Genomic DNA, 11,607 nt, shown 5'->3' with positions numbered 1-11,607 from the left:
GATGCGGGGCTCGATCCCAGGACCCTGGGATCATGACCTGAGCCGAAGGCAGAGGCTTTAACCCACTGAGCCACCCAGGCGCCCTGACGCATCCTTTTTAAGGCTGTTATTTATTATTTTTTAAAAGTATGTTGTTCTTGCTTCCTCGGGCAAAGAAAGAAGCTCCTGGAAATAAAGAATTCTGTCATTTTAAAAATTTGGGTCTGGGACGCCCCAGTGGCACAGTTGGTTAAGTGTATAAATTGTTAAAAAATTGTATCTAGCACACAGGGTACAATTATTATTAGGGTTTTAGCCTTCATTAGATGTATGATCACATTAAAGTGCTTTGAGAGCCTGAGTCTATGATATGAAGTATAAGACTTAAGGAGGATAAACACTAATGTAATAACACCCTTTTGTGTTTTAGATGTATTAATTTCTTTTTTTTTAAGATTTTATTTATTTATTTGACAGAGAGAGATCACAAGTAGATGGAGAGGCAGGCAGATAGAGAGAGATAGGGAAGCAGGCTCCCTGCTGAGCAGAGAGCCCGATGCGGTGCTCGATCCCAAGGACCTGAGATCATGACCTGAGCTGAAGGCAGTGGCCTAACCCACCGAGCCATCCAGTCGCCCTAGATGTATTAATTTCTTACTTCTTCATTGAGGTAGGAGAGAGAAGTCCACAATGCATGGGTAATAGCAGATTTGTACTCATGTTCTTAGATTCTCCCTTTATAATCTAATATCTATGAAGAAGCTTTGGAAATTATAAAACAAAACTATGGAGCTGTGGTCCTTTACCATTAGTATTAACTGTCTAACAATTTATTAGAAGGTCAGATGTTTCCACTGTTAAAAAGATGACTAGGCTTCTTAGTTTGTTATTATGCATTCCAGGCAGCCAAAATCAGGCTGCAAGTAAATTTTGTTTTAAGAGTAAACTGCTTGGGGGCACCTGGGTGGTTTCAATCTGTTAGGTGTCTGCCTTCGGCTCAGACCATGATCCCAGGGATGGAGCCCTGCATCCGCCTCCCTGCTCAGCAGGAAGCCTGCTTCTTCCTCTCCCACTCCCCAACTTCTGTTCCCTCTCTCTCTGGCTCTCTCTCTGTGTCAAATAAATAAATAAAATCTTAATTAAAAAAAAGTAAACTCCTTAGTAAGATATAAATTATTATGACTACAGTGAGGAAGAATTGTGTTTGATATTATAATTATAATTATATTATTGTAAATATTATATTTACATTTAATATTACAAATACAATGAGGAAGAATTGTGTTTCTTAACATAAACCTTTTAAGTCCATAATCTACCATATTTTATATTCTGTCACAAATAGGGAGGAAAAAACCCACCCTATACAAAAAGAAATGGAACATGACAACCTGAGGGAAATGTTTGCAACATATGTGGCAAGGGATACATATTCCCAGTAGAGAAAAAGGCCTATAAAACAACAACAAGGATACAAATGTTCCAGTAAGAGACATGAACAGCCAATTTATAAGAAATTCAAATTGCCAGCAAATATGAAAAATGTTTAGATTTGCCAGCAGAGAAATGAGTATTAAAACAAGTGTTTTCCTTTCCTTTTTAAATGGACAAAAGTTGAGAGACTAAAATGGCCAATGTTGACATTCGTGACATGGGCATTCTCATACACTCTTGGTTGTGTCTATATTGACTCACTTCTTCTGGGAGATAGGTGTTTATATGAATTAAGAATTCCAAAAACCTTTGCACTGTTTGTCTTAGTAATTCCACGCCATAAATCAGACTCACACAAAGATTTATATAAATGAATATTCACATTGTAGTGCTACATAAACAAATATTTTTAAAGGACACAGTTGGAGTATCATTAAATGAATTATCTAAGGACCATTAAAAATCTACTGAAGTCTTTAGAAATAAGTTATTCGGCAGAGTTTTCGTGTTCAGTTGATTGAAAGGGGATGGTACCATTAAAAGAAAAACAAAAGGAAGGAGAACACTGATGGAAAGGGAGAATATTCCTGAAATATCTCAGGGCATATCATATTTCTCATAATTTGCTCAATCAGACATGATACACTAGTGTCCAGCAAATGGATTATGGGACAGGTGTGAGATCCTGACTCCCCCACATCCTCAGAGAAGTGAGGCACTGCCCTGGTTGGTCTCTTGACTTCTACCGTTTGCACAGCTCCAGAGGAGCCCACGGAGCTTACCAGGGAAGTTTGTCTTCCAGATGCTCAAGAATAAAACCAACCATCTGACGCCATGTTGGGGGGAGGGGTGGGGAAGGAAGAAGGAGGCCTGCAAGAACACTACCACAAAGAAAACTCACAAACCCATAAAATCTGAGATGAACAAGAGAATTAATCAATGAACCAAAGCATTATTATTCATAAAAAAGGACAGATACTCACAAAACTAATTTCAGTGAAATCAAATTAAAGTGGAAAAATAAAAAAGTGGTTCAGCTACCTTTTTATTTTTTTTTTGAGATTTTAGTATTATTTATTTGACAGAGAGAGAGAGAGATCACAAGTAGGCAGAGAGAGAAGGGGAGACAGGTTCCATGCAGAGCAGAGAGCCTGATGCGGGGCTCGATCCCCAGACCCTGAGATTATGACCTGAGCCGAAGGCAGAGGCTTAACCCACTGAGCCACCCAGACACCCCTAGCTGCCCTTTTAAAGAAAATTGATCAAGGAATTAAACTAACCGAGTGATGGAACATCAAGTAAATCTTTTCTTGATCAATTTCTTCTCCATTAGTAAAATTATGATTGGAATGTTTGTATTTGTAAATAAAAATCGGGGAATCAAAACAGGGTTAAGGGGGGAGTAGGAAGTCCACTGTCACTTAGTGACACCAACAAGATAGGAAAGAATTAAAAGACAGGGTCTCTTACCCCTTTCCACCAGCATCTTTACTGAAGACCCTGCTGGACATATGACATAACATGTCTCAGACCAATATGCTGTGCAGGCAATGACTCTCATCAATTCCTCCCTTCCTTGGAATGATCCTTGATGCTGCTCATAAAATAAGCCTCATGTTTGAAGTTCTAGTCCCATTTTGACTGTTCTTAGATTCAGTTTCTAAGGTCTCTTGACCCACAATTCCCTTCTGTCAATCAAATCCCCACACCCAATCCGAGTCGAGACAGTTAATTTGTACTCACCACAAAGCCACATTGGGACTTTTGTTCCCTGCCTCCTACTCCCCAGTCACCCAACCTTTCATAAGCCCAGGGTTGGGTCGGTAGGAACAGATAGGATGAATGGAAACACATGGGGTGATGGAGGTACCAGAGGGAATGACCAGGTAGAAAAAGATTGGAGATATTCCCTACCATTGTTTTTTTAACTAGAAAACAAAAACAATGGAATAAAAGTATTTGTTTGCACATATTCTTTCTTCACCCTGAACTTCCCCTACTCTTCATTTATTTTCTAAGACAAAGTCTTTTACTTCACTGGGATTATCATAATGAAAGATCATTTTTTGAAACGGGAATGGACAGTGTGGGTTCAGGAACAATGATCACACTGTTTATAGGCATAATAATAATGAGTCCCATTCCACTGCTTTATACAAGGTAGTAAAGTAAAATTGAAATTTTGGTTTATCCTTACATTTATCCTTACATTTGTACTGTTTGCGGTCTAATAGACACACTCTTTTCCTGAACACCAGAATCCAGTTCAGCCTGGCATTTAAAAGGGGCCAACAATCATTTAACAAGTAAATGAGTAACTGGACGTGACTGACCTTCATCGTTTGTTTTTGGCGTGTATATTGTGGGTTTATATTTACTCCTACAGACTGATAAACGTGGGAAATTAGCTTCAATTCTGGATGAGGACAAGACCCCTTTGCTTCTTGAGATTTTTTTTTTTTTTTAGTATTTCTTGTTTAGAAGATAGTTTGAAAGTATCTTACTTCTTAGACAGTAGTTTTCATAATGGAAAGTGACTCAAAATGAAGACGTTTCTGTTCAAACCCTCTTTTTTTTTTTTTTTTTTTTTTTTAAGTCTTACCCAAAAGGAAGTGAGTATGAAGCAAATTGCATAAACTTAAAGTACTGCAGAGATGAAACCCAAAGCAGGAAGAGACATGCCACCCATGTCCTGGACAGGAACACACCGTGTCATGTGAAGAGACATGACAAAAACAGCTCTCTTTAAATTACTTTTGGCAATAGTGATCGCGTTCATTTTACTTTTGCCCGAATATTTTAAGACACCGAAAGGTGAGTGTATCATTATAATTTATTTTTTCTTTTTCTAATTTCTTAAAACTCATGACAGCTAATGGTCACAGGAAAGGTCTTTTTAGATACACGCTGCATGGGCCGAAAGTCTACGTCTAAAAAGTTACGCAAATGAGATTGTAATGTTAATTGACTCTTACAGAGCACAGTAACCTTATTCCCAGCACTAAATTATTGTGGCACACGATCATGAGATGAAAAATGAAGAGATGTCTTTAATATCTGGAGTCTAGATTTTAAACATCAAGTTTACATTAATCTTCTCACATGATTTTGCTCTTTGAACTCATTTCCTTCGAAACAGTTCTAAGTATGCTTTTAGCTTCTGGAATGATTTTTATAAAGCAAGTGATATTTATTATGTTAAAAATGCTTGATTTCCATCCATCACAGCCATTTAACACAAGTAACTCACTGCTGCCTTTTGAAAAATAGGAGTATTCAAAATAGAATTAAAATGAGATGGGTGCAAATTTCAAAAGGTGTGCGTGTTTGTGGATTTGTTACTAGAGTAAAAAGGAACAAAATTAATACTGTGGATAATTCAGGGTCTTGTGTATGTTTGTTGAAACCTGTTTTTATAGGTTTCAGCTGTTTTTATAGGTCAATAAAAGATTTGGAAATATATTAATGTGACTGTTTCGATGGTAAATGCGCTCCCTAGCATTTAATAAGGAGAAAAAAAGAAAATGCTGTATTCTAGCATCAAAGTTATATGAATTTGTTTAAGATCAGCAAAAAGCTTCCATTTGATGGCTGGCTGTGATGATTATTGTTGCATATACGTGACGCTAGGTGGCCAGATAACAATATTTTTAAAATAAACACCAAGTGCAATTTTGTGAAAAATTGAATTTTTCACATTTTTCTTGGTTTTCTGGAGTTATGCTGCTTACGTGAAACAACTATAACATGTAGTTTTAATTCTTGATTCCACATAGTGAAAATAGAAAGAGAAGAGTTAGAATTGGAATGGAGATAACATATTTCGATTTTTAAGCTTTTTGTGGTGGGGAGTAAGCTCATTTAATAGTTAATCTAACGTAGGCCATAAAGATTGACCTTGACCTCCAAAAACCTAGGTTCAGCTAATGAAAACCAAGTAGTCAGCCTAGAAAAGATTTCTTAAACTGCTAACTATTGGTTAGTGTTTTATGAGAATTGGTGAACGCCAGACCATGTTAAAAGTTTTTCTTTTTTGAGCAGATGCCTTGAGGGTAATCAGCCATCAATGATTTTCATCTTCTTACTTTCAAGATGATTACATCAGCTCTCAATACTCCCTATGTTGCCTCCTCAGACTGAAAATGGCCATTTGTCTTTTCCTGGCCCAAGAACAGCATAGGTATTTCCTTGGACTCTTTGAGGGGGATGGATTTATTTGGGAATTTTGTTACAAAGGAACCCTCCCTGGGGCCAATAAACAAAAGTGTTTGAAAAAAAAAAACCATCATCTTAATCCCAATGTCATTTTGTGGTAGGAGGAATTTTGCACAGAGCCACCGTTAAGGAAAGGTTGATTATTGGGCAGAATATTTTACACATGCAATAGTGCAATAATACTACTTTATATTTTTTAATGGCTTGTGGGTCACCGGGAACAAGTTCATATAGCCTCATTTTGTATAGTCTAATAAAGACTTGACTAAGGTCACATAATTGCTTCACTTTTTTCAGTAATTTTTTAATCACAATTACAGTTGCCTCATGAAACGTGACGACTTGTCAACTAACATATTTCATAAAATACCTTGTAAATTATTTAGATGATAAGGTAAGAGTGTTCAGGAAGTGCTAAAATTAACCTTGAGACTATCCTGTATAGTTTTACTCTCCCCATCAGTTACTTGTGGGTTTTTTCCCCCATTTTTTCTTATATTCTATTCACTTTAATTTCTAAGATAAATATTGTAAAATGATTTTTACTTATAAATTATTCACAGATACCATGTCGTTCAGACATCAAATGAATTCAGAAGGAATCTTAATGAGGAATAATGTATTCACAAAGTTTAATAGATTTGATTTCAAAATAATAAACCCTCTGAAGGCCCAAGTTAAAAATAGAGAACCATGTTTGATCCTTTTTCATTAAGAATGTATCCGAGTCTCTGAATAATCATTACTCAGAATATTCAATTATCATAATTACACAGTCTAAGCTCTCTAGTCTAACTTTACTGAGGAAGAGGAACTTCTTCAGCAGTGTTTTGGACTTTTAATGAGTTCGCACTGAGCACATATACCGGCAAGAGAAACTATTTTAATACTTTCAGTTTACTTGAAAGGCAGCTTATACTGAGAGCCAATAGTTGGAGTCATGAATTGATACACTTATGTTGCATGTAGATAATGGAGCTAGAAAAAGGAATGGATATATTTTGATTCAGAGCTCCTTGCAATTAAGGGAGCCTGGATTGACCCCAAACAGAAGACCTCACCAAACTTTTCTTGGACTTGCAGTGTTAAGAGAGCGAGATCTGGTTAACAAATAGAAATCTGGGGGTGCCTGGGTGGCTCAGTGGTTAAGCATCTGCCTTTGGCTAAGGTCATGATCCTAGGATCCTGGGATCGAGCCCCACATTGGGCTCCCTGCTCAGAGGGAAGCCTGCTTCTCTCTCTCCCACTCCGCCTGCTTCGTTCCCTTTCTTGCTGTTTCTCTCTGTGTGTCAAATAAATAAATCAATGCTTCTTAAAAAGGGGGCTCTCACAGATTATTTATTTATTTATTTATTTATACTTACAAGTAACGTCTACCTGTGCTCACTTCGGCAAGTGTACTGAAATGGGAATGAATAGCCAGGAACCCGGGGCTACAAAAAACGAAAGGCAATTCTTCAAGTTTTCAGTCAAGGGGAGGCCTGGTTGGTAAATAATTAAAATCATTATTAAAACAGCAATGTAAAAGAGGTGTGATGGGGACATAAAAATTGCTTCCGAGCCTGTCTGGGGAGGATGTTCCTTCCCTTTTTTGTTGCAAAGAGGAATCACTGTCAGAGTTCCAGCCATCAGCTAATATTCCTCCTTAACCTGCTTGCAGAAGCACTTTCTAAGAGAAGCGATTACTACTAATTTTCAGAGAAAATGTACTCATCTCAATATCTCAGACAATCTTGAAACCAGAAACTGTAGTGAGTTCTACAAGTGTCTTACTGACCGTCCGTGGCAATGCGAGATGGGTAGCAGCCATAAACACACCTGAAACCTAATTTTATCTAGCTGTTCGACTTCCTCACTTATATTTAAGAACCAAACTAACATAAACTGTGTTTACCAGCTTTAATTTCCCCCTTGCATTGAGCACTTTCTGAGGGAAATGGTAGTATGAGGGGGCAGTGAACTTTAAGAAAACAATGGATAAAGGAACTTGACTTAGGGACTATAGGATAAACCCTAAAGTATATTAAGCTCTGTATGCCTTAACTTACGTCTGTATGATAAAGAACAGTGTTATCAAGGATCGCTGCAACCCATTTGCCTGAAAGGGTTATCTTCCTTCTTAAAAACGGCACGTTATTTCCCTCTTATTGACTGGCTCATTAGAAAGTCCATCAGTGATGGCCGCCTCTGCCAGCGGCCCTGGGGTGCCCCTGTCCGTGGACCAATGGCTTCCGAAAGGCCATTCTGAGAAGACTGAGGAGGAGCTGGATGAGCAGGATGAGGAACTAGATGAGACCCTGTCTGAGAGACTGTGGGGGCTGACAGAGATGTTCCCAGAGAGGGTCCTGTCCACAGCTGGAGCCACTTTGGATCTCTCCCTCTTTGTGGCTCAGAAAATGTGCAGGTTTTCCAGGGCAGCCGTGTGGGTTGGGACTACTTCCTTCACGCTCCTAGTTCTTCTGTTGTCTTTGAGACTGAGAAGCTACAAGTGCAAGAGCAGCAAGAACTGCGACAGCAGCAGATGCTTCTAGGGCCTAACCCAGGGCTCTCAGGAGGAACGCCAGGGGCTCTCTCTTCACTTCCTGGAAAGATCTAGATGCCGACTGCTCTTTGACTGGGCTTGGTGGGACAAGTTTGAAAATTCAGTAGTGTTGGAACTAATTATTTGGATTTTTTTTTTTTTTTAACTTTGGCACATTGATCTATCTAAACCTGCTGGGGAGAAGGGACATGCTCACAATATGAAATAGTAATGTGTTGCAGCGGGGGTGTAAAGCAGCCGCTGTGAACTTCTATGCCAGAAAGGAGGGAGGGCCGAGCAGTGGTTTCGACCATGGGATGGGGACTGTGGAGGACAGAAGAGGAGCTCATTCCTGCTGCCCATTTTGGCTACGAGAAACCCGTGTGTCTGTCTTAGAAAGAAAAAACTAAGTGCTCACTTTTTATATTTAAATACTAAAAATGATTCCAATTGAGAAAAGAAAAAAAAAAAGAAAAAAGCAACTTAATCAGTAATCCCCAATATGGCCTAGGAAAGAGACTAATGGGTATTAAAAAAAAAAAAAAAAAAAAAAAAATTTTTTTTTTTTTAAGTGCTCGCTTCGGCAGCACATATACTAAAATTTTTTTTTAAGATTTTATTTATTCATTTGACAGACAGAGGTCACAGGCAGAGAGGCAGGTAGAGAGAGAGAGGGCGAAGCAGGCTCCTTGCGTAGCAGAGAGTCCGTTTCGGGGCTCGATCCCAGGATCCCGAGACCATGACCTGAGCCAAAGGCAGAGGCTAACCCACTGAGCCACCCAGGTACCCCAGGTATTAAATTTTTAAAAAGAGATTTATTTATTTATTTATTTGGCGGTGGGGAGAGAGAGAGCACGCACATACAGGCAGAGAGAGAAAGAATCTTAAGCAGACTCCGTGCCGAGTGTGGAGCCTGCTGTGGGGCTCAATATCATGACCCAGAGATCCTGACCTGAGCCAAAATCAAGAGTCAGGTGCTTAACCGACTGGGCCACCCAGGTGCTCCTAAAATTTTTTTTAAAACTTAATAAACACTTACACATATATGAGGTACTATACCAAGTGCTTTGACATATCACTCATTTTGATGCATTAAATATGTCAACCCCTTCATGGTGAAGCATCATTCTCAAGAGAGACTTTCCGGAAAATATTCAGAGAAGGAATAAAACTAGATGGATAGATTTACTTCTTTGTAACATTTTATTTTTTATGGGATTTTCTGAACCTTTGTAACATGAAAATGGCTACTAATCAACACAGTCTGTTTACATGTATATTTCATACATTAGTTATTGGCAAAAAAAAAAAAAAAAAGATACTGCTGAGGATACTATTTTCCACTGTTTTGGCTGAACTGGTTTTCTTCTCTTCTCTATTAGGTTCTATACCCACCCTAGCTTGGGATGCTTTCTACCAGCTTGTATCACTGCATTGGTAGATAAATGCTCTCTCTGTATATCTTTTCTGTTTTTATAGAAAAAACAACTTTCTTTAAAACAGTAATGTGATAATATATCTTACCCCTCTATACTTCTCTTTTTCCATATATACTTCTTTTTTCCCATAGTACTTATACCCTATATAACTTGCTTATTTATTGTGTGTACTTTTTGTTGTCCAATTTCTCCAAGTAGTATGTAAGCACACTGAAAATGAGGTTTTTGTTTATGTTGGTCATGTTTTAAGCACTTAGGACAGAAGTTGTCACATTAGGAGGCACTCACTGAGTATTTGTTGATTGAGGGAATTTTCTGAGTCATATTGTACTGGAAACAAAAAGGAAACACTCTGAAAGGAAGCACTTCTTAGCTGACCCTTATAACCGTCTTCTGATTTAGGCTGACCAGGCATTGTCATCCCCACCTTGTATTTTTGAAACAAAATTCTACCTCCCACCAAGAATTTTTAGGGTCCTGGGATTGAGCCCTGCCTTTAGCTCCTTGCTCAGTGGGGAGACTGCTTATCTCTCTGCCTCTCCCCTGCTCATGCTCTCTCTCTCTCTCTCTCTCTCTCACTCTCTCTCTCTCTCTTCCCCCCAAAGTAAATAAACAAAATCTTTAAAAAAAAAAATGGTCTTTCCCACATGTTCTGTGAATAAATCCATATCCTGTCCAGACTCCCCTATTCCTTATCTGGTTAACATCATGGATATATCATTCATTTGCAACATGATATACTTTTACCCTTTCCCTTCAATTACTGAACCCCAAATAGAAATAAAATTATTTGTTTTTGCTATTGAAATTGATACTTTGTGAGTCTATGGTAGTTGCTAAAGAGGAGACTTTGACCAAAGGAAAACAATGTATGTTAACAAATATTTCTGTAAATTAAGCACCTAAGCCACAGGCTTTTTTCTCTCCTGGCAGCTAATCTTTTTAAATTGCTGAATTATGATACAAAATATCCAGTAATGATGAAGGATACACAGCAACCATTGGCTGTGCTATGTTTAGTTTGGCTATATTTTTTTAAAGGCACAACTTACAATAAAATACAAAGATCTTAATTGTTCGATTTTATAAATTTTGACAATTGTCCACACCTCTGTAATTACAGCGCCATACAAAATACAGATTTTCCTCACTCCCAGAAGATTCCTTTTGCTATTTTCTGTCAAATCTCCTCCTCTCCCCAAGGCAACTTCCTATGTCACCATAGTTTTGTTTTATCCCTTCTTATTTTTTATACGGATGGAATCATCATACAGTGTTTATTTTTGGTCTAACTTTTTAGCATAATGTTTTTGGGATTCACCCATGTTATGAAGTGTATCAGTAGCTCCTTTCTATTTATCGCCAAATGGTCCCTTATACAAATACGTCACATTTGTCCCTTTGGCCACTGGGTTGTTTCCAGATTTTGGTCATTATAAATATGCTGCTATGAACATTCTTGTACAACTCTTTGTTTGAAAATATGTTTTCATTTCTATCTGGTAACTGTCATGTAGTAGAATAGCTTAGTTTTATAAGACACCACCAAATGCATTGCCAAAATAGTTGTTTCTAGTAGTAAAAATTTCTCATTTTCTTTTCTTCAGTTCCCATTTCATATACTTAAGCAGTAACACTTAGAATATGTAATGTCTGAAATAATCCATGCTCCTTCTTGACAACTCACTAACAGAGAAATAGCCTAGGTATTGGGAAAATATGACTTGACATACCATAGTTTCTGGAACACGTAGTGCCTGTCAAACAATAAAGGTTTTGTTGTAAATTCTCCCTTATTTTTGAAGGTCAACAGAGAGTTGAAACTTCTGTTCTTGTGGTCATTATCTTGAAAAACACTTTGGCACAAAACATCTAAAAATGTGAGATAAAACATTAAAGACAACAACAACAAAATACATAGTTGAAGTACTAGGAAAGTAAGAAAACTACTCAAAGGTGGAAAAGGTTAGAAATTATTAATCCAGATGGGTAAGCAAGAGTGAACAGGTTGGTGACCCG

The 11,607-nt window shown here is 37.9% G+C and overlaps 1 protein-coding gene and 1 pseudogene across 4 annotated transcripts in view; both read left to right on the top strand.

Annotated features, from left to right (window-relative positions):
* The first annotated feature begins 3,792 nt into the window (after window positions 1-3,792).
* TMEM156 (transmembrane protein 156) overlaps window positions 3,793-11,607 on the top strand; it is a 52,157-nt gene continuing 44,342 nt past the window's right edge. For 2 of the 4 annotated variants that reach the window (XR_009400790.1, XM_059382559.1), the window contains exon 1: window positions 3,793-4,227. Coding sequence is in view for 2 of the 4 variants with exons in the window: in XM_059382559.1 (XP_059238542.1) it covers window positions 4,140-4,227 (88 nt within the window). In the remaining 2 variants the exon portion in view is untranslated. Of the gene's footprint in view, window positions 4,228-5,454; window positions 5,594-11,607 lie in introns of all 4 variants that reach the window. The other 2 variants (XM_059382572.1, XM_059382551.1) reach the window with 2 other exon arrangements.
* On the top strand, window positions 7,806-9,629 carry LOC132015507 (mitochondrial import receptor subunit TOM22 homolog; annotated as a pseudogene).

This window comes from Mustela nigripes, chromosome 1, assembly GCF_022355385.1.
Source record: "Mustela nigripes isolate SB6536 chromosome 1, MUSNIG.SB6536, whole genome shotgun sequence".
Lineage (NCBI taxonomy): Eukaryota > Metazoa > Chordata > Mammalia > Carnivora > Mustelidae > Mustela > Mustela nigripes.
Note: the sequence above shows the minus strand (reverse complement) of the source record. Positions and strands in the feature narration are given on the sequence as shown.